The sequence below is a fragment of the Lactuca saligna genome, chromosome 3, assembly GCF_052625555.1.
Source record: "Lactuca saligna cultivar CGN05327 chromosome 3, ASM5262555v1, whole genome shotgun sequence".
NCBI classification, from domain to species: Eukaryota; Viridiplantae; Streptophyta; class Magnoliopsida; order Asterales; family Asteraceae; genus Lactuca; species Lactuca saligna.
The window spans coordinates 175,761,517-175,786,114 of NC_136419.1; the positions used below are offsets into that span (position 1 = coordinate 175,761,517).

A 24,598-nucleotide genomic window follows, 5' to 3' on the forward strand; every position below is an offset into this window, starting at 1 on the left:
AATTTATGTTGCTTTTACCTTATAAACGATTATGATAAAGTATAATAGGTATAGTTTATGTTTCATTACATATCAAACTCTTTACCAAAGGTTCTAAGTTCACGTAAATTTGTTAATGAATAAATTTGTGAGACACTCGCTTTGTGTTACATCCATGTAACAAAATCAAAAGTCCTGTAAATTGCAACCAAAGTCTCTTGTAGGGAGAACATGATAGTTGTGTAAAGATCTATATTGGGTCTGACAAACCCACACCTGAGCTGCATGCAACAGCTAGACCGGCAGGTCGGAGGTGATAAGTGTCATTTAACTTGCGACGTCTGAAGAACGTCGTATTATGAGGCCATCTGAGTCATAGTATGGTTATAATAACTCACATGTGGTATTAACAAACATAAGATTTACGGGTTTTAATTTTAAATTTAACGAGTTTATGTCGATTTAAACTTGCACAAATTTCCTTAAGTATGATAAAATACTTGTACATTTCGGTCTTGACTTTTAAGATTACAATGCATTACATAAGATAATATGGGATTTTCTCGAACAAACATTACTTTACAAGGAAAGGATTTTTGCATCATCTTCAAAAGCTTATGAACTCACCAACCTTTGTGTTGATACTTTTTCAAAACTACTTGTATTCTCAGGAAATCACTAAACATGTAATCAAGTGCTTTTGAGGATGGGACGTTAAGGCGTCAAACATTTCATTATGTCAACATAATGTAATTGATTTGGAAACATGTAAACTTTTACAATGATGTAACTCTTTCAATTATATTTATGTTGGTTGTATTTGCTTTAATCACTATTGTAATTGTTGTTATGATACTATACATGAAGTCCTCCACCCCCGGACGTTTCCGCCATCCTTGGTTTAGGGGTGTGACAGATTGGTATTAGAGCACGGTTTATATTGAATTAAGTATATCCAACCACATAAGATATACAAACTATAAACACAATTGGGACTAAAAGTCTCTAATTTGAACATTTTTCAATTGGTTATACTTTCTGAAAATAAATAGTTTTCTTGTTTAAAGTATACATACATGCTCGCATTGTGTCATAACCAGGGAGAACATAAAGTAAAAGAAGAGGAGTTGAACACTATGAGTATGCCTTGGTATGTGTTATCAGTTTTGGGAAGGATATAGCATGATCAACTATATTCGTTCGAGAAGTGACTTGCACATACTGGGGGATAGTCGTAATGGGCAACAAATCTAACGACCTAACCTCACTCTACAAAGAATGCTCTAAAAACAAAATGTAAACACTTAAAATACTACAGGAGTATTTTATGTTGCTATAGCGCAGTATTATTATTATTATTATCCGTTACATGCTTCTTACACCCCAATTCTCGCGCAGATGATATGGTCGGATTTCACCTACCTGGAGACCCTTACTTCCCTAATGAGGGAAACATCGGATGGCTCAAGGCAGAACCCGAGGAGATGATCGGGGAGGATCCTGAGGAGGATCCGGAGGAGATTGATGAAGAAGAGGAACCTGAGGAGGAAAATGAAATGGAGGATGAAGAAGAAGAATCGGAATAGGAAGAAGAAGAAGAGGAACAAGAGGAGGAGGTCTTCAACCCTCCTTACATCTCCAGGGTACCTGTGAACCGCTTCGGCCACAACGGGCCTGAGCCCCATTGGGCAACAATGATCGAGAGGTGGAGCTGACAACAATGCTAACGGTCACCATATGGTGACCAACGTGGTTACTACGACCTCAGCCACGTGGGACCGGCTGACAGAGCCCTCCCCGTTATGGTACACCATATCACGAATTTGGGGAACCAGAGTAGGGAAATGGAAGATCAAGTTCGGAATCTCAACGCTGTTACGACAGCCACCGATGCACGCACTAGGGAGTTGTAAAGGGACTTCTATCCAGTGGACCGACTTATCGAGGACCTTACCACTACTCGAGCGGAGGTAAGGGAGTACCAGGAGAGGCACACAGCTCTCGAGGAGAGAGTGATCGCGGCCGAACGCCGGATTGCAGAGCTTCAGGGAGCCTCGACCTCATCTCAGGGCCACCATGGACCATATGCCACCGGCCATGAGTAGTGTTTGCACTACTCATGTTTTGTTATAAAACTAGGATTTCGATTATGCGTTGGTGCTACTCTTTCTTGCGAATAGGTTGACCCCACGATTAAGTGATTACACTAGTCAAAGGGCTTTTGTGCTGCCAAAAATTATCCTTTACATTCATGTGATGTGGACACCTGTGAGGTCAAATTTTCCCCAAAACAATATGTACTAAAAGTTTATCAATGAATTTGGCATGCATTTTATTTCATTGGATGTTTGGCACTAGATCTCACAACTGAATTCATAAGTTTATTCATATAGATTTTTACTATGAATTTGTTGCAAAAATATGGAAGTCGGGAAATACTATACTTAAAAACTAATGAACTAATGTTACGACACTCGACTTATATCCATTACTAAAAGACTTATACCCATTTCATCTTTGCAAATTTTATGACAAAAATGTCACCTCGTAGATCTGCTAGACACTTTGAGAGAACGCAAACAAATTCACCCCCGCCGCCTCCCTAGTATGATCCTGTTATGTTTCAGGCTACAGTTATTGCCGCAGTGGTAGCTGCTATATCCCAAATCAACACTGACGGTGCCAGGAGGACAGGGAGCGGTATTAACATCTCTACTCAAGGGGATAGCCAAGGGCGTTCGAGAGAATGTTCCTATAAAGAATTCATAAATGGAAAACCCGATTATTTCAATGGAAGCGGGGCGTCATCACTCTGATGCAGTGGTTCGAGAAGACTGAATCTGTCTTCGAGATCTGCGCATGCCCTGAAACAGACAAAGTCAAATTTGCAGCTTGCACTTTCTCCGGCAGGTCCCTCACTTGGTGGAACGGCCACGTGAAATCACTGACGCTCTCCATGGCTAATTCGTTAAGTTGGGAAGACTTGAAAACTATGATGCTGAAGGAATATTCCCAAGGGGTGAGGTGCAAAAATTAGAATAGGAACTGTGGAATCTCAAGATGACGGGCTCTGACCTTGCAGCTTACACCGCCCCGATTCAATGATCTAGCACTCCTCTGTCCGGCGATGGTTACACCGGAAAACAAGAAGGTGGAATGATATCTCTAGGGTTTATCACCCCAGATTCAAGATAGCATGCTGGCCTTGAGACCAACCACTTTTGATAGTGCCAAGGAATTGGCACAGCAACTCATTGATCACCGGGCCAGCCATGGCACGGTGCCAACCACCTCTGATCAAGCAAAAGGAGGGAACAACAAGTGGAAGTTATGGAACAATAAAAAGAAGCAACCGGCGTCGGACCCCGCGAAGAAACAGCAAACTGTTGCCATCCATGCTGCCACCACTCCTTCCACTCTGGCCCCACAGAAGCAGTACGCCTGAACTCTTCCCAAGTGCAACAAGTGCAACTTCCACCACACCGGTTCTTGTCGGGAAATGCACTGCAGTAATTGCAACAAGAAGGGGCGCACTACTCGATTCTGTAAAGTGCCAGCCCAATCCGTCACTCAAGCCGCCCCAGCCGCCAACACCAGAGCAAGCCAAACCTGTTACGGCTGTGGAAAGGCAGGGCACTTCAAAAGAAACTGCCCAAAAGCACGAAACACCAATGCTGGAGGTGCAGGAAGAGTCCTAGCTTTAGGGCATGGAGAAGCAGTCAAGGACCCCACGGTGGTTACTGGTACGTTCCTCCTCAATAACTCTTATGCATGCGTACTTTTCGATTGTGGGGCAGAAAGGAGTTTCATGAGCCACCAATTCAAACATTTACTTAAGAAAAATCCCTAGTCACTAAAATATTCATATGTCGTAGAAATGGCAAACGAAAAGGTTGAACACACTAATGATATTTACATAGGGTGTACCCTCACTCTAGACAACCATTCGTTCAAAATCGATCTAATTCCGGTCACAATAAAAAGTTTAGACATCATCATTGGTATGGATTGGTTAAGTTCAAATCGTGTCGACATTTTATGTTACGAAAGGGTCGTCCACCTTAATCTGCCAAATGGCGAAACCCTTCTGGTCTATGGCGATAAACCCAGTACAAATCTACAAATCATTTCTTGCGTCAAGGCTCAAAAGTATCTCCAAAAGGAATACCACGCCTTCTTAGCCCACGTCGTAGATAAGAAACAAGGGGTGAAGGATATCAAAGACATTCCAGAAGTGTGCAACCTCCCTGACATATTCCCAGAACATCTGCCAGGTGTACCACTCGCACAACAAGTCGAATTCCAAATCGACTTGGTTCCCGGTGCTACCCCTGTAGCCAAAGCTCCATATCGCCTTGCACCGGCAGAAATGCAAGAACTGTCTAGTCAATTAAATGAACTATTGAGCAAGAGATTCATCAAACCGAGCTTTTCACCCTGGGGAGCACCAGTCCTATTTGTGAAAAAAAGGATGGATCTTTCGCATGTGCATCGACTATTAGGAGTTAAACAAACTTACTGTCAAGAATCGATATCCCCTACCCCGAATCGACGATCTCTTCGACCAACTTCAAGGAGAAAGCTACTTTTAAAAATCAACTTGAGGTCGGGTTATCATCAACTGCGAGTTCAAGAGGATGATATTCCTAAGACGGCTTTCAGAACGCGCTACGGCCATTACAAATTTGTGGTGATGCCCTTTGGACTAACAAATGCACCTGCGGTATTCATGGATCTGATGAACCGAGTGTGTCGACCCTTCTTAGACAAATTCTTGATCATATTCATCGACGATATCTTGGTCTATTCGCGAAGCAAAGAAGAGCACAGCCAACATCTGCGACTAGTATTGGAGACTCTAAGAACTGAGAAGCTTTATGCTAAATTTTCAAAATGCGAATTTTGGCTCCGATAAGTGGGATTCCATGGCCACGTAGTTAGCGAGAAAGGAATACATGTAGATCCCTCAAAAATCAAAGCGATCGAAAACTGGTCAGCACCTACAATGGCGACAGAAATCCGACAATTTTTAGGACTCGCGGGATACTAAGGAAGGTTAATCCAAAACTTCTCCAAGATAGCTAAACCACTCACCACCTTGACTCAAAAAGGTGTGATGTTTATGTGGGGAGATAAACAAGAAGCCACCTTTCAAACGTTAAAACAAGCCCTATGCAGTGCGCCGGTCTTGTCTCTTCCAGAAGGAACCGATGACTTCGTGGTGTAGTGCGATGCTTCAAATCAAGGTCTTGGATGTATGCTCATGCATAGAGGCAAGGTCATCGCTTACGCGTCAAGGAAACTTAAGACACACGAGGTTAATTATACTACCCATGCCCTTAAACTGGGAGCAGTAGTGTTCACTCTAAAGATCTGGAGGCACTATCTCTACGGTACAAAGTGCACTATCTTCACCGATCACAAAAGTCTTTAGCATATCCTCAATAAAAAAAAGCTCAATATGCGGAAAAGAATATGGGTAGAGCTGCTGAACGACTACGAGTGTGAAATTCACTATCATCCGGCCAAGGCAAATGTTGTACCCGGTGCCCTAAGCAGGAAGGAATATTCGGGTCACCGGGTGAAGTCATTAACGATGACGATCCATTCACACCTATTCACACAAATCAAGGAAGCCCAACTTGAAGCCTTGAAACCAAAAAACATGACAGGTGAGGCATTGAGAGGGATGGATAAAAACCTAGAAGTTAAGGAAGATGGAGCTCGTTACCTCATCAACCAAATCTGGATACCAAAGTTTGGCGGGTTCCGAGACGTTGTCATGAACGAAGCACACAAGACTCGATATTACAACCATCCAGGTTCTGATAAGATGTATCTAGACCTCAAGAAGTTGTATTGGTGGCCGAACATGAAAGCTGAGATTGCTACTTATGTGGGCAAATTTCTGACTTGCGCCAAGGTCAAGGTGGAATACCAGAAACCCTCAGGACTACCACAACAGCCTAATATACCAGAATGGAAGTGGGAACAAATAACCATGGACTTCATAACCAAGTTGCCTAAAACATCAGATAGACTTGATACCATATGGATAATCGTCGACAGACTGACCAAATCAGCCCACTTTCTACCAATGAAAGAACCGACAAGATGGAGAAACTGACAAAGCTGTACATCAAGGAAATCATGAGATTGCATGGGGTACCAAATTCCATTATATCAGAGCGGGATAGTCGATTTACCTTGTGATTCTGGCAATCACTTCAGAAATCCTTGTGAACTAGGCTGGACATGAGTACAACTTATCACCCACAAACCGACGGATAGAGCGAGCGAACGATATAAATGCTAGAAGACATGTTGAGAGCCTGTGTGATAGATTTTGGTAAAGCATGGGATACCCATTTACCACTTATCGAATTCTCCTACAATAACAGCTATTATAATAGCATCAAAGTCGTCGCATTCGAAACTCTTTATGGTCGCAAGTGTCGATCACCCCTGTCTTGGGCAGAAGTAGGGGACACACAGCTAGGTAGGGGGCAAGTCCCTAATAGCACCCTCACTGGTCCTTAAATCATAAGGGATACCACAGAAAAAATTGTTCAAATTTGGGAAACACTAAAAGCATCCCGAGATCGGCAAAACAGGTATGCGGATAAGTGATGCAAACCCTTGGAATTCCAGGTCGGTGATTGGGTGCTACTAAAAGTTTCCCCTTGTAAAGGAATGATACATTTTGGTAAACGTGGGAAACTAAACCCGAGGTACATCAAACCATTTGAAATCCTTGCTAGGATTGGTCCCGTTGCGTACAAACTCCGACTACAACAAGAACTTAATAACGTACACCCTACCTTCCACATATCAAACTTGAAAAAGTGCCTATCCGATGAGACCCTCGTAATACCACTCGAGGAAATCAAAATTAATGAGAATCTCCACTTCGTGGAAGAACAGGTTGAGATTATGGATCAGGAAATCAAAAGAACAAAGCAAAGTCGTATTCCCATTGTGAAGGTTCGTTGGAATGTAAAACGAGGACCCGAGTTCACCTGGGAACGCGAGGACTAAATGAAACAAAAATACCCACATCTCTTCCCAAACTCTTGAAGTCCTAGCTAAAATGCAAATTTTGGGATGAAATTCCCTCTAACGGGGGGATAATGTGACAACCGTCAAATTCTGGTCACGTCAAAGTCAACCAGTCAAACTGGTCAACTTAGTTAACCCTTGTATACTAGGGTTTACACTATGTAATTACAATACAACTCGCTATTCTAATAAGAAATCATCAACTGAAAAGTTTGTATATCTAGATTTCCTTAACATAAAACTGTGGTAAGTAATGAACCAAACTGATAAAACAATGTTGCATACTCATCGGGAGTGTGTAAGATCCTTAAACATGGCTTAACGGGGCTTGCGAACCTTGCGTTGCGAAGCCAAACACTCCTAAAAGGTCACAAAAGAAGCCTCTCTCAATCTCTTTCACTCTATCTCTCTCTCTGTATGCGAAATCTCTCCAAGAATGTGGAATCTCTCCTAAATCTCTCTCCGTATGCGAAATCTCTCCAAGTATGTCAAGTCTCTCCCACATCTCTCCAAGAATGTGAAATCTCTCCCAAATCTCTCTCCATATGTGAAATCTCTCTAAGTATGTTAAATCTCTCCTAAATCTCTCCAAGAATGTGAAATCTCTCCCAAATCTCTCTCTGTATGCGAAATCTCTCCAAGAATGTGGAATCTCTGCCACATCTCTCTCCGTATGCGAAATCTCTCGAAGTATGTCAAATCTCTCCCAAATCTCTCCAAGAATGTGAAATCTCTCCTAAATCTCTCTCCGTATGTGAAATCTCTCCAAGTATGTCAAATCTCTCCAAGAATGTGAAATCTCTCTCAAATCTCTCTCCGTATTCGAAATCTCTCCAAGAATGTGGAATCACTCCCAAATCTCTCTCCATATGCGAAATGTCTCCAAGTACATCAAATCTCTCCCAAATCTCTCCAAGAATGTGAAATCTCTCCCACATCTCTCTCCGTATGTGAAATCTCTCCAAGTATGTCAAATTTCTCCAAAATCTCTCTCAAAGCCTCTTTTGAGTTTTATAATCATTTGGGGCATCCCGACACTTAACTTGGTGAAAAACCACTCGAAAAGCAGTGATATCTTGGAAAATAGCCTTTTAGGGACGAAGTATATCTATAGGGGCAAACCCTCCTTGAACCGAGGTCCCAAGAAGCAAAACCGGAGCCTCCTTGAGTAGCCGCAACCATCTGACTGCAAACCCTTAAGGGACCGCAGTCTTCGGACCACAATAGCTAAGGACTAGAGTTGCGAGGACGAGGCTGTTGAAGACCGCAGCAGAAACAAACCCGGAACTGAACACCGCAACCAACCTTCTCTTCGGACCCTCCTGACGAGTCGCCTGCGGTATCTGCTCGGACCGCAGTCCCCTCCCCCTCGGACCTAATTCAGCGACTCCGGTACTAAGGCTGCTGAGACCGAGCCCTCGCCCAGACTTCGGATTTTCCACCTTTTTACCCGGTTTTTGACCACGACTCCGTTTTAAGCCCGTTTTTAATTAATTTAACGGAGGATTTTCACCCAAACTTATATTTTGACATATAAGGTCCCATATATTCATAAATTCAGCATATTTTCAAGGAAATCCTTGTTTAAGAATAAAATCCATTAAGTAAGATCTTGTGGTGGAGTGTTGACTTTGCCATAGTGTTAGACACAAGCAACAACCCCCATACCGACTCCATGACTAACTCACACCCCTCCCCACCATACCTGGTCATTCAAGAGTACTTTCCCACTCATTTCTCAACCATACTCACGTTCTTAGAGCTGGAACATCCACCATCTCACCACACACTTCCCTCATTCTCTCATTTTTCCTCCAAGGATCACACTCCAAATTCTCTCACAATTCTCTCCCAAATTCAAGACATCCAAGGCTAATCATCAAGCTTTTTCCACTCTTGGTAAGTATAATTCATTCTTCTTATGATTATTACACATCCTCCTACTCAAAATCATAAGAATCTTACACAAACATCGTTACCTTCATGTTAGGTTCTCGGTTCTTCAATGCATCTTCTAAGTGTTCTTGAGTTGAACACTTCTCTTCTTCAACATCCATCCACTAAAATCACATAAGGTGAGTTCATACCCCTATCTTTTCACGTTTTCTTAAGTTTTAAGGGGGGGAATACAAGTTAAAACAACAAGAACACAACTAAACTCTTCCAACAGCTTTCATCAGAAAAGTTGGACTCCATTCACAGGCTGTTTTTGGCAACTTAAACATTTTAGTTTTCAAAACTGTACTAGGTCTAAATAGCTCAAGTTCTTAGCTTTAAAATGACTACTTGCACATCTCCATACGATTTTTCTACAATTTATGGTGATTTTTACAAAACTTCCTATCATTTCAAGAACGAATCTGGACCAGTCTGTGATTATGGACTTGTTCACACAAGTTGGAGGTCACTAAAAATCATAATAAAATTTATGAACAAACTAGAATCATTTTTCAAACTCCCAGAATTTAAAGATTTTGATTTGGGCCTTTGATAAATTTTCTATAAATTTTCTAAGAACAGCAATAGAAAATGTTATCAACAGAAAAATGCTATCAATTTCATTCCACCTTGTAACTTGTTGAGCAAGGTGTATATCATTATGTGATCATATATTATAACCTTATATGCCATTTTGTCTTGGTAATTAGACATGTATCAGTAGACAAATAGATTTTTACCTTCTCAAGAATGGTAAATTAGTTTAATGTTATAAACAAAGTTTACAACCATGGCATGCAAATATTTGATAAACTATGGAAGTATAGTTTATGTTGCTTTTACCTTATAAACGATTATGATAAACTATAATAGGTATAGTTTATGTTTCATTACATATCAAACTCTTTACCAAAGGTTCTCAGTTCACGTAAATCTGTTAATGAATAAATTTGTGAGACACTCGCTTCATGTTACATCCATGTAACAAAATCAAATGTCCTGTAAATTGTAACCAGAGTCTCTTGTAGGGAGAACGTGATAGTTGTGTATAGATCTATATTGGGTCTGACAAACCCACATCTGAGCTGCATGCAACAGCTAGACCGTCAGGTCTGAGGTGATAAGTGTCCTTTAACTTGCGACACCCAAAGAACGTCGTATTAAGAGGCCGTCTGAGTCATAGTATGGTTATAATAACTCACATGTGGTATTAACAAACATAAGATTTACGGGTTTTACTTTTAAATTTAACGAGTTTATGTCGATTTAAACTTGCACAAATTTCCTTAAGTATGATAAAATACTTGTACATTTCGGTCTTGACTTTTAAGATTTGAATGCATTACATAAGATAATATGGGATTTTCTCGAACAAACATTACTTTACAAGGAAAGGATTTTTGCATCACCTTCAAAAGCTTATGAACTCACCAACCTTTGTGTTGATACTTTTTCAAAACTATTTGTATTCTCAGGAAATCACTAAACATGTAATCAAGTGCTTTTGAGGATGGGACGTTAAGGCGTCAAACATTTCATTTTGTCAACATAATGTAATTGATTTGGAAACATGTAAGCTCATACAATGATGTAACTCTTTCAATTATATTTATGTTGGCTGTGTTTGCTTTAATCACTATTGTAATTGTTGTTATGATACTATACACGAAGTCCTCCACCCCGGACGTTTCCGCCATCCTTGGTTTCGGGGTGTGGCATTGTATCACATATCAATCCATAGAAACACAACTGAAGATCATATTGTATTAAAACTCCTGATATGTGTACTGATCATGCAAACACCTTCCCACAATCCTCATTGGTACCTGAAACACATAACACAACACTATAAGCATAAATTCTTAGTGAGTTCCCCAAAATACCACATATAACACATATTAGCCACTCGAGGCTATAACTCTATGGACCCTCCGGTCCTAACTCTGTGGACCCTTTGGTCATAACTCTATGAACCTTCCGGATCTAACTCTGTAAACTATGGAACATACACGGCATGAATCACATAGAATAATACAATGTATCACAATCACATAAATAGCATACAAGATATTTTGTCACATAACTCTAATTACCACTCTAGGTAAAGTATAGTGAGAAGACTCACCTCGGGTAACTCGGTAAATCTCGAACTCGGTAAAATCTGGTCTAGCCTCTGCCTAATCACATAGAATAAGCACTCTAATCAATACAACCCTCAAGGCTAGACTAATTCCTCTCTTAGCACTCTCAGAAGGGTAAAAGACCATTTTACCCCTCTCATGGCTCAAAGACCCTAACATTGACCAAACCCTAAAAATCAACAAAAGTCAACGGTCAAACTTTAACCAGATTCATCGAGTGCACTCGTGTGACTCGGCGAGTACATGCATGTCCTCTTCGCCCCTGGTCCTCACTTGACTCGCTGAGTCAACCCTACACTCAACAGGTTATCATAAGTCGCAAATCGCGGGGCGACCCGACTCAACTTGTCGAGTACCTTATGGGCTCGGCGAGTTCCTCCCATGAAAACACTCAAATGATCTTTTAAGGTCAGATCTGCTTCACCAATTAGTAGATCCAACCTTCTAACACACGAATGTTACGTAAAGGTTCAAACTTTACATTCATGTAATGCTTATAAGACCAAAAATGGAGAAATAACCTTTAAAATGGGGTTCTACTCTCAAGGCTCACATGAAACCTCATATAACTGGAAGCTTGGGACCTTTTGGACCTCTCACGGTCCAGATCTATCATCTATACCCAAAAGGACCTCATATGCTTCATAATCTAACTCAAAATTGTGCAATGGAAACCCTAGATTCAAGGAATCTATCAAATACACGAAATGGGAAGGAACTTGTACCTCAAAACGTCAATCTCAGTGTGAACAACACAGATCCAAGCTCCATAATCGATCTAGCTTGGATTTTCCCACTCCTTCTTGCAAGATCACATCAAAGGATGAAGAATTAGCCTCCAAAATACTCTCTAAGCTCTCTTTGCTCTCTAGGGTTTTCACAGGGGGGTAGTGGCCGAAAATGACGACCATAAGGGCCTTTAAATAGGGCTCAGGCCATGAGATTTAGGGTTTCACTTTAAATCGCGGACTCGCAGAGTCCACGCATCGACTCTTCGAGTCCGATCATTAATCCATACAAGAATTCGCGATCTTACTCGGCGAGTCTGAGCGCCTAATCGTTGAGTCCCTCCCTAAAACTCAAGATAAATACTTAAAATAAGATAGCTGGGAATCCGGATGTGACACCATGTTAATAACATGTACCCTAAGATCACAGTTTTTTATTTCTTTGAATCTAATACATCAAAAATGATCATACATTCACACTATATTTGTGGTTCAAATTTAATCTTTTATATATATATATATATATATATATATATATATATATATATATATATATATACACACACACACTAGCCGTTTACCCGCGCGAAGCAACGAGTGATTAAAAATTTCTTTCAAAAATTAAATGGTGATTAGTTTCAATTCAATGATTTGTTTTTCATTTACGAACAATGTATTCTTTTTATTGTATTCATCGTTTTTTGTGTATGGGATAGGTGTTTTCATATGTTGGATCCATTGTGTAAAAATATGTCATTTATGTTTCATGATAACATATTCGATTCCAAAGAATACAAAATACATAATATGTTGTGTATCAGCAAATAGTTTCTTTAAGAGTATAGATTTTGTGTTTCGCATTTATGTTGGATCTATTGTGTAAAAATATATCATTTATGTTTCATAATAACATATTCGATTCCAAAGAACACAAAATACAGAATATGTTGTGTATCAGCAAATAGTTTCTTTGAGAGTATAGATTTTGTGTTTCGCATTTATGAGTTACGGTTATGGACTTAGAGTTTATGGTTTGGTGTTTCGCATTGTAACAAAATAAACATAAAATTATGTCAAATATTGCTTATTTTTAATATTTTAATATTGTATCATCTTATTAAAAATGGTGATAGTTTTTAACTTTGAATATTAAGTCGTATTGTTTTTTTTTTTTAATTTTAATGTCGTCTTTTTAAATTAAAAAAACATACATTTTATTTAATATTACTGTTCAATTTGGTTTTATTCAACATTACTTGTTAGAATAAAAAAATCAACAAAAATATTTGTCATCAAAAATTAACATTAAAAAATACTTTAGATTTGTAAAACATTAATAATTAATCAACATTACTATGAGAATCTACAAAATGCAAACTAAAAAAATAAACATAATCCTCATTTTATCTTCAAAATCAAAATACAATGAAAAGAATGAAGATAGGGTTACATTGAGTTCACAAATAAACACCCTTTCAATTTGGTTCTCAATTATTTGACCATCAGATTTTATCAAACTAAAAAATTAGTCAATGTCACGTTTTTTTACTCCAATTCCTTTGACATAAGGAAGTTATGAATAAAATTTGCCAGCCGGCTACTCTAAGTTACTCTGCAGAAAGTAGAAATACAAGCAATAGAAAAAATCACCAAAATAAATTAAAAGTAGACAACTCCTCTGCTTGTTCTTGAGGTTTGATCTTCAGCTATTGGAAAATTCCAGGGAGATCTATAGGGTTGTTAAAGTTGGGTCAACATAACAGATGAAACTGGGACAAGGACAATATCGTCCAAAATGAGGAAAGCCAACAAACTTGCATGTAGAGTAACCTAAAAACAACCAAAACATCATAGATTGTAATTTAGCATCTTTTAACTATCAATCATGCAATAAGCAGTGAACCGGCGATGAAAGTTACCCATGCCCATTCCGAGGGTAAAATGGTCCAAATTTCCCCTTAATGACTGGACCATGAAGCCCAAAGTCAGAGGCCAAATTATCAATCCTTTCACCTTTTAATCCATTGGGCTTATTGTTGGTTACAAGAACTTGGCTAACTTTGAAATATTACCATTACCACACCTATCCATAAAAAATCTACAAACTAATCAATAGTTTTTCCAAAATAAACATTATATTTGTAATTAAAAATGAAAAACAAATATGAATTTGCGAAAGCACAAAGAAACAAAGTAAAAAAAGAGTTCAAAACCACCTGATAGAATATATATATATATATATATATATATATATATATATATATATATATATATATATATATATATATATATATATATATATATATGGTAACAAAAATGTTTTTTTTCTTAAAAAGAACTTTACATATTATAAAAGGTATTATTCATGTCCAATGGAAAATAGAAAATTACTAATATAGAAAAGAAAAAAAAACTTAACTGTATATTATTTTTCATCCAATTTGAGCCAAGTAAGTAGCTTTCTTTTTTCGAAATCGAATGAGGTAGATCCAACATTGCTACCAAAAACCGTTCTTGAAACACAATGGATTAAAAACAATAAAAACATGTGGATGTTACTATTATTGAATTCACCTTTAATGAAGAGAAGATACCATTTAACAATAGATTTTTCAAAGCATGTGTGGGTACTAAGGAGGTTTATAAAAAAAACCCAAATCTGTTGGATATCATACTACTTCTAATCCCGAAATCAACAAATCTACAAGGAAAATAAATATTTTGGTTACATTTGGTCTGCTTCATGATGAGAATGATATATCGAATCATAAAACTTAAAATGTAAAAGATTGAAGATGTTTTGGGTTTGAATCTTTGTGAGAGAGAAACATTGAGATGTAGATTTTCAATAATATGGTTCAATTATTACAAAAGATGAAACAACAATAACCGGTAGGGGTAAACATAATACCTTAACCTTCTTTGTGTCAAATAGCATATCAAAAAGAGACTAATAGAGTGAACAAAAGGAGAATCACACAATTATTTTTGATAAGCTGATAAATATACATACATGTTTTTAATGAGCATAGCTTATTCTCAAACACCTGACCCCAAAAATTAGCCACATGTGGGAAGATCCTGTTTTCGCTCACCACTACACACCACCTACACAAAAGATTGCAAATCATTTACCTGAAATTAGAATTTAGAAAAGCAATAATTGATTAAAAAAAAGGTTAACACGTATACTCAGTTGAAGATTGCCCCATGAAACAAAAAACTTGAGCTTTTAATGCTTCTTCTTGAAAATGTGATTTCATATATGGAATAATAAACCCAAAATAATTGTCAATATAAATTTATATGTTTTAAAATCAAGCCTTTTTACATACCTGATGATATCCATTTGTGCCTATGCGAGAGATAAAACCTGGCCAAATCTGAAATAGTAACTCCAAAATAGTTGTCAATTCCTATGCTAAGAACGCATGATCTCATGTTTAAGTCCATGCATCCATTTAATGTACTCCTGCTGGCTAACAATCTTGAATCCTCCTTCCTTCAACTTTTGAGAGTCATTCAATTCATCTGACTGAATATTTGATGATAGTTCTCCACTTGCTGATAAAATTAGAAAATGTTACTTCCAGGAGTAGGGGTGGTAGAAACAGAGATAAGTTAGTAATACACCATACCCTTGCTGCCTTTTATGGTTTTGCTTGAAAACTGTAGTGGAAAAGGATCCAGGTTATAACTTGCAAAAGCTACTAACATAATTGTTTAACTTTTATTATGCTTTGATTATGATTTGTGTGTTTCATGATGTTTACAAGACTTACCGAAGAAACTGAAATCATTTTTGGGACAGGAAATCTCTGCATTAGTAGCTTATTAAAGGATGTCCACTCCTTCTTTGAAGAGAGATGAGAGGTTGGTTGGGTAGCAGGAAGCTTTTCTGCAACTACCGTATTTTCAACTGGCTCCAAGGTTTCTGTTGATAGCCCCCTTAATGGATCAAAGAATTCGGTGCTCCCATGATCCTGTCATAGAAAATTATTAAAACTTTTGCATTGCACAAATATCAAAATGAAACTCCTAGCAATTGGAGATATTTCCATTCAAATTGCAATAAAAAAGGAAAGTATCTAACAACCAATCAAAGAAAAGGACGGCAATCATACCTGCGTATGTGATAAGGACGAAGATGAGGACGACCAAAGAGGATGCGAAGAAACCAAAATTCAGGTAAGTGAATAGATTTTGTCTTCGGCTCTGTAATCATGCGTTTTGAATTCCATCTCTGTGATTAAAATGAAAAGTTACTTTAAGAAATCTTCGATTCAAAAAATAGGGCAAAAAGAAGAGGATTTACGTGTATCATTTGATTTAAGCAATATATCAATGCACGAGATTTACCCAAAAGATTATCCCAAGCTCGGACTGTGTCATCCTCACCAACTTGAGACTCAAACATAATATCCGTGTAAAAGCAACAAACAAAAAAAAGTATCATCAGATATAGCAGTAACTATGAAAGAAGAGGATGCATGAAATGGAACAGAAACAGAAACAGAAATACTACCTTGGTAAGCATTTCGTGAGGTATGATTTGGGCTTTTTATTTTTTATGGTGTGTGATATCTGGTGGCGATGGAGAGGACACTCTAGGGTTAGGTCTTGCAGTTAATCGTGTCTGATGCTAGCAACGAGATAGAGTTAGGGTTTCTAGGTAGAAACGGGGCGGAAAACGACGACCAAAGGTAACGACAACGTCGGCAGGGTGGCGATAGCGACGACTATAGGAGGGTGGTGGTAATGGAAGTCTATCGGAGATTGAAGAAAGTGAGGAGGTAGACGGAATAGATTTGGAAGAAGCTTTTGCAGAAACGATGGCTGATAGTGTCTAGAGGGTATTAGGGTTTTCCACAAGAAGCTACGACCGTACCTTACTTGCGTGTATACATATATGTAAGCTTAACAGATTGTACATGGTGTTGTAAAATGTATACCTCTTAATTTTCAAGAAATTGGCAATATCCTTAATAATATAGTAAAGATAAAGATATATATATATATATATATATATATATATATATATATATATATATATATACTTAGGTTATTCTATTCAAAGTAATTATTGTGTTATTATATGCATAAATGTGGGTCAATCAATTTTACTTATTTTAAGAAAGTGATTAATATATATTATTGAATTATATATAATTGAAAAATAGCATCTAATTTAATTACAAGGGTATTTTAGTCAATTAATATAGATTCAATAAAGGAAAATTCATATTTTAAGGGATCATAGATTCTATTAATTTTAAAAATCCGATTTTATGAATTATAATTCTTTTAATTCGGACATTCTGACAGAATGTGGTTTTGAGTATATTCAAAAATAAAAATATTATTAAACCATAAATAATAACAATATTCATGAACCTATGTCTTGATCATGACTTTAAAAACTTCTTGTAGAATAAAAAATTCTTGAACAATTAATTGAAGAATAAAAACAAAAAATACATTATTTCTTGTAGAATATGGGTATCAATTATTAAGAATTACATTTATTGTTAAGAATAAGACTACAAAAACTTTTAAAACGGGAAAGAAAACATCAAAATCCAGCAACGACACTAATACATTATAAAAGAATAATGTTGCTTAGAATCACTTTCAATTTTCCGGTCCGTTCTTCAAGCATCAACTTCTGTGAAAACAAAACCAAATTGTAGTTTAGATTCCAACAGAATTGAAATTCATGATTCCATTCCAACAGAATTGGAATTCATGATTCCATTCCAACAGAATTGTCATCATTATATTTACCTGTTTGCAAAATGAAAAGACACAAAAGAATGGAAACAATTCTTCAGATGTATGTCTCAAGAATCTAATCTCCGCATGCCCAAGTGAAGTCGGTTGACCAAAAGGACCATCAAAGCCAAATACTTCAACATTCAATAACAACAGGGGTTCTTCTGCAACATCAAACTCGAGTATTTCTGCAAAAAATTTAGCAACCAATTGTCATCAATTTTCAGGAATCTTGATAAAATCAGTTAAACTTTTGACACTGAACAAACCATTCAATTGCGGATCGAGAGTTTGAAGCTTGAAAGAACTTGTTCTTGTCTTCCCATTACATGTCAACACTACAAAAGGATCTAAGAAACCTGAACAATCCAATGGAGGTAACTTGTTTCCCTTGATGAGTGCTACTGTAAGCACCCATCAATCACCTTGAGCTTTGACACCATGATCGTTTCCTGTCAACAATCAATGAGAGCATAAACATGTGGATAATCAATAAATTTTTGAAGAGTGGCAAAAGGAAAAGTTTACCTCTACTCAGTCTAGCTTGGACAAACCGGGAAACCATGATATAAACGCGCTCCAAGTTGAAGAAAATTACTCCACACATAACAAATTCACCAAAACTATCAGGAAATTCAAGCCCATTAAACTCTAAACCTTGAATCCGATTCGAATCACATAGAAAAATATGCACAAAAGCATAAACAACCATGAAAACAGTAGAAAACACAGTGAAATTACAAAAATACCACACCCTCAATTCCCAATGGGATTGGTGATCATTCAGCAAAGCCTCCAACATTTGATCTTTGTCTAATACAATCAGCTGATTCACGAATTTAACTCTTTGACCAAGCAATCCTGCAAATTGGTTAAAACTCTCCTTCAATCCTTTCTTTGCACCACCTTCAATCATACCTTTCAGGCGTTTCCTTTCCTTCGCCTGCTGATTCCATGGTTTCCATTGATTCTTTGAAGGTTGTAGTGAAGGCGGATTCTTCTGTTGACTCACCATTGTCGAATGAAGTTGTGGGTAAATCTGATGAATCGTATTTAATGGAGGATTCATCTTTTTTACTAAAAAGCTTCTCGAATCGGCCAACAATGGCTTTCATCATCTTTTTTGGTGATTTGAGGTGTTGGAGTCGTGTATTGGGCTTTGCCTGCCATCGTGTTCGTCACTACTGTCATTGGTGATGATCAGTTGTAAGGAGAATTGAAGAAAATTTGATATGTCGTGCTCTCTCCCATGAAGTGAAAGTGCAAGGAGAATCTTCCAAACACTGAAAGCGTTGATGCTAGGGCTTTATCGGGGTGGAAGATTGAAGACACGCCGATGCTAGGGCTTTATCGGATAGGAGATTGAAGACACGCTTATTTATTTAGGTTATAAGCATGATTATAGGGATTATTTTTGAAACTTACTAAACAAATTACTAAATTACCCTGATTTATTTATTTAGTTATTTAATTTTGATTGACTCACATTTATACATACAATAACACAATAATTACTTTAAACACCTTAATCATTAGATGATTTATTTGTAAGAAGTTTTTTATGTACATATTTTTTTTGCGAACAAACAAAGTGAATCATTAGATAATTTATTTGTAAGATGATTCACAAGAAAAAATGTCTCAAAAAAACATCTCGATGATTCATTTATACGATGATTTTGTTGTTATTCACTAAAATTATCATAAAAATGAATTTTTTTCTTAATTTACTTAAAAATGAATCATAAAGATGTTTTTTTGAAAAATTTTTTCTTGTGAATCCTCTTACAAATGAATCATCAAGTGATTCATTTATTTTGTTCGTCAAAAAAATATGTAGAAAAAAAAACTTCTTACTTTCGTACCAAAATTATTTTTTTTTACCGGATCTACATCCTATATATATATATATATATATATATATATATATATATATATATATATATATATATATATATATATATATATATATATATATATATATATATTGCAATTAGATCATACGATTTCCTATAGATGATTTTAAGAATTTTACCCCATATATATCATTTTTGTAAATATCAAAATGGAAACAGTTTGAATCAAATAATTGATTTTATTTATGCATAAATATGTTTTTAATTTGCAATAATTTTTTTAAAAATCATAGATAACTACCGATAAAATAAAATGTAATTGACAAATAAACTATTTTAAATTAAAAAATCAATTTTTTTAAATGATTTAAATGTATGAAAAACAAAGTATCTTCATCTTGTGGATTGGAGATCTTTGATCCATTTTTTTTTTTCTACGAATGTGTGCAAATATGATCCGTAACTTCATAATTTTTACCTTTAAAAAAACAAACACCTTTAGTATCTTCTGTGTCCCTCTTTTTAAACTTTGACACTTCATGTCACGATCAGAACCAATTAACCAAATAGTGAGAGAACGTCACTGCAACCAAGTGATCGGATAACTGACAAACATTTCAACAACTAAGAAAACATAACGCTAAATTGGTAAAAAAATAAAATAACATTGTGTAAACATTAAAATGAAAAAAAACCGTAGTAACTTTTACGTAAAATACCCTTTTTGAAATGGTTGTTCAAGACGGTATAGTATTACCATACAAATTATTTTATAAAAAATCATTTGTTAAAGGTCACAACGACTAAGTCCTTGATCTTGATTTGATTTCACATAAAGTCGAGTTACTTTTTAAATTCAAGCTAAACCTTCTTTTACAAGTAACATGCATACATTCAACTCTTCGCCATGTTGTATTACTTATACAGTTATACTTCAAGATTATGAGTTGTATCATGCATGTGAGGATCAACGACTACTTCTTTACATATCTCTATAAAACCTAATGGTTCTCCTCATCAAACATCCAAATATGGTTCCTCATCTACTAATAATTGTTCTCCTTCTAGCCTTCATCTCCCACGAACCTAAAGCTATAGCACAATTTCTAGAACCTTATCCTTATACTTCCCAAGTTGCACCACTAAGAAAACATGCCGATGCTGCTACACCACTCTATACCATTCAGATGGAGATTGCTATATGGGTATATATACCAGCCGTATATAAAAACTTCATTATAGACATAGACGCTCCTTTCACATGGCATGACTGCACTTTAGACTGGAACAGTTGGATTTATGAAAGCAGCAATTGCTTCGGTTGCACTCATCCGATTTCTTGTGAAGACTACGCATGCACAGATGTTCGCACATCTTACTCTTATGAAAGTCCTTCATGTCTTCCAGTAACCAACACTTCGACATTACCTGGTTCCGGAGACTGCATATGCCCTGTTAATGTCGTGAACCCGGTTAACAAGACATGTGGTCAAACCCTACTCAACTATGACACTTTCACGTTCAGGGCAAGTGATGGTAAAAACCCTTTTTTGGATTCCTATGCGAGTAATGGTAACGCGGCATGTGCTCCATCTTCTATGTTTGAGTCATTCCCTGCTAATGTTAGTGGTGTAATGGCGTTTTCTTCATCTCGTAAAGCATTGCCTGCTCTTTTATTTCAACCTTTTAATAACACTTTTGCTCTATGTTTGCCTAGCTCTTTGTCTGCTCGTGGGGTTATGTTCTTCGGGAGCGGACCATATTATCTTCTTCCTAAGTCAGATGTAGATCTAAAAAGTTTACTTTCTTATACTCCATTACTAAAAAATACCAATTCTTTTGGTTATTTTATTGGTGTGAAATCGATAACTGTTAAGGGAAGGTCGATTGATGTTTCAAAAAGCACCACGAAGCTTAGTACGATTGATTCCTACACCATTCTTAGAGCAGACATTTATAAGCAAGTGGTTCGTATGTTTTCAGTTGCTACATTGGGAATCCTCCGTGCAAGGCCAGTGGCACCCTTTGCTTTTTGTTTAAAGAATCGAATTGGACATTCGCTTTCGAATTTGAAGATGCCGGATATAGTTTTGAAACTCCGAGGTGGGAAGAAATGGAGAATATCCTCGAGTAATTCCCTGCAACAAGTAAGGAAAGATGTGGCTTGTCTTGCATTTGTTAATGGTGGTGCGACAAGTGAATATGGGATTGTGATAGGAACGTTTCAGATGGAAAACAATTTTCTGCTATTCGATCTGGAAAATTCAACTTTCGGATTCAGTTCTTCTTTATTAAGCCATAAGACTTCTTGTTCGAACTTCAACTTTACCACACTTAACCATTGATGCTGATTCAAAAGGCTTGCTAGATTAATCTTATCCATTAGAGTTTCTTCCAGTGGTTTCTTCGGCACATGTGCCGTTAAATAGTTTTCTATATTTTCAGGAGTTGTCATGCATTTTAGTTTTTAGGCTTTTACGTTCTCTACGTACGACACGGTTGTAAAAACAGAAGGTAGATTCCCCTGTTTTCTTCTTCTGATTATGTTTCTGTAAGTTTGAATTATTTTCTATAAAAGATATTGCCTCAAGTGTTTCAATAAAGTTATTCCCGAACTGGTATCAAAGACATAAGATGAACCTAACGAGTACCTCGATCGCTAGGGCATGTCTTATTGGCAAAACTTGACAAAACCAATTACAATGATTGTATCCGGATGTAATCATTGCTCGTGCGCAAGATTTGTGAAAATTGCTACAACCGGCTACCAAGAGCTGAAGGCTACCGACATGTTGGATAATCTTGATTAAATTGTTGTCTTCATGGTTCATTTGATTAAAATTATGCATGTTTTGTCTTTAATAATAAAGAACTGGGTAAAAAGAAGCACGTTGGGTATAAGAGTTAACCATTTATCTAGTCTTTAGCTAGAATTAGTTTTTTATTAATTTCCTAATGCTGCTAAGTATAGCCATCTACGTATGGTTTTCTTATTTCCTTTCCCTAGTACTTTCTCTTTGAAGTCTATTGCCTCTCTGTTTTGTTTTCATCCCGAAACACAAACACAAAAGCACATAAAGATGGGCTGTACATGATATTGGTGCCATGTCTGCAAATCTGACAAAGGCATGGAAGGCGAAATTAATGAAGGACAGGAATAAAAGACAGCCTTTGTTATGCTCTACAAGAGGATGGTAAAAAAAAAAAAAAAAAACGTAGAAGAAAAGGTGTCATGAAACCGATATTTCGAAGGCCAAAATTGTGTTTCGATTAAACAAACATCAAAACCATCTTCCTCTACGGATTCCCTACAATCCAAACACTTTTTAGATGATATGTATAAAAACCTATACCATAGATTTTTTTCTTTCTTCCTGTCCCTTTGTTAATATTACAAATATGTTTTATTAAATGTGTTTTATTAATTTATGATTAAAAGTATAACAAATCAAAAGTATTTAATGTGCACAATTATAGATGATTGTTTCTTTAACTTCATTTAGATAGACTAACTTTATTATGGACTACTTCTGTAAAGATTATATAACGTCTCAAAAATACCAAGTAAAGATTTCATTTTTATTGAATTAAACCATTCATTCATTTTGTTCCAAAAGATAATAAAAAGTAATAGTATTCTCAAAACATAGAGTAAAAATCACAAGTAGCCAATGCGAGATAAACTCTCGGAGATGCAGTACAATCACGTCGGGTTTTTTCCTCTAGAACTAGAAGTACTTCAAAAACTTTAAACTACAAACCGTAAGCACAAAGTTTAGTAAGTTCCTCAAAATACCACATACAATACAACGGGCCGAGCCCAACATATCCATGGGCCCAACCCAACATACAAATGGGTCAACGTGTATAACAATGGGCCAAACCCAACACATCAATGGGTCCAACCCAACAGATAATAAATAGGCTTAGCCCAACATACACATGCAAGAGTCACAAAGACAATTAGCATCCTATATAGTATAGCGAAAAGACTCACCTGACTCATGAGATCAGCTAAACTACAACTCAATGCCCGCAGTAGATGCTACAACACTCCTATCAAGTCATACAAGGCCCAACCTTAGTCTACACACTAGATCCAACAATCATAACCTAAAGTCAACCTAAGTCAACAAGTTAACGATTAAAGGTCAACCTTTAAGGTCAATAGCCCAAAATCATCTCAGCGAATCGCCACGTTGTGGCCTTCCAGTGGCAACATTGTTGCAACGTAAAGACAAAACAATCAAGTCTGTAACAACTTTAAAATCATGATAAATTTAAACTTTTTAAAACCAACCAAATTCACAAATTGTTTACAAACATAGTTTCAAAATCATTTTAACATCAGAGTTCCCAAAATCATAAGTCCAAACATGAGGATGTGTATGGCCACACCTTTGCCTTCCCGAGGTCGTCTGTAGTATCTGAAACATAATCCAAAACTGTAAGCCTATGCTTAGTAAGTTTCCCCCAAAATACCAACACATAACCAAATAACATATATACAATAACAGCATGTCGGGTCCAATCAACCATCGGTTTGGAATACCCAAGGCCCGTCAACCATCGGGTTGGAATGCTAATACACTATGGGTCCAGTCAACCATCAAGTTGGAATACCCCAGGCCCTTCAACCATCGACTAGGAATGCCAATACATAATGGGTTCTATCATCCTCGAGATGGAATACCCTCAGGCCCACTCAACTGTAACATCCATAAAATTCACACAATTTTAAACCTTTTCAATCATAGTAAAAACCACATAGCATTGTTTACAAAATGTTTTCAAATCATTTTTCCATCCGAGTGTCCCAAAAATCATAACATAAGGATGGGGAGCGATACGGTCACGCCTTCGCCTTTCCATGATCTCCTGAAGTACCTGAAACAATAAACTAAAAACTTTAATCCCGAGAGCTTAGTAAGCTACCCAAAAATACCAACGCCACACTAACAATACCATAATAGTAACAATCAATCAATCAACATGCATAATGGGCCATCGACCTTACTGGACCGCCCTACCGGGCCTACAGTCTGTCTGAATCTATCCCGAGCCTTCGGCATGACTGGTCCACCACGTGGGCCTACAGTCTCCCCGGACCGCTCATAGGGTATAT

The 24,598-nt window shown here is 36.9% G+C and overlaps 1 protein-coding gene and 1 long non-coding RNA gene across 2 annotated transcripts; one reads left to right on the forward strand and one right to left on the reverse strand.

Moving 5' to 3' along the window:
- Nucleotides 1-15,301: 15,301 nt before the first annotated feature.
- Nucleotides 15,302-15,788, reverse strand: LOC145034043 (uncharacterized). The gene is made up of 3 exons (XR_013677849.1): nt 15,628-15,788; nt 15,484-15,514; nt 15,302-15,409 (listed from the first exon to the last, which is right to left on the reverse strand). It is a non-coding gene; the product is annotated as an uncharacterized LOC145034043 (long non-coding RNA).
- A 4,659-nt stretch (nt 15,789-20,447) lies between these two features.
- LOC145034044 (chitinase CLP-like) lies at nt 20,448-22,076 on the forward strand. The gene has a single exon (XM_078982473.1). It carries the CDS (start codon nt 20,478-20,480, stop codon nt 21,816-21,818), a length of 1,341 nt encoding a protein of 446 aa, XP_078838599.1. The 5' UTR covers nt 20,448-20,477; the 3' UTR covers nt 21,819-22,076.
- The last annotated feature ends 2,522 nt before the right edge of the window (nt 22,077-24,598 follow it).

Excerpts from the sequence above, each read along its gene's own strand:
- LOC145034044 (XM_078982473.1), top strand. The coding sequence starts at position 20,478 with ATGGTTCTCCTCATCAAACATCCAAATATGGTTCCTCATCTACTAATA.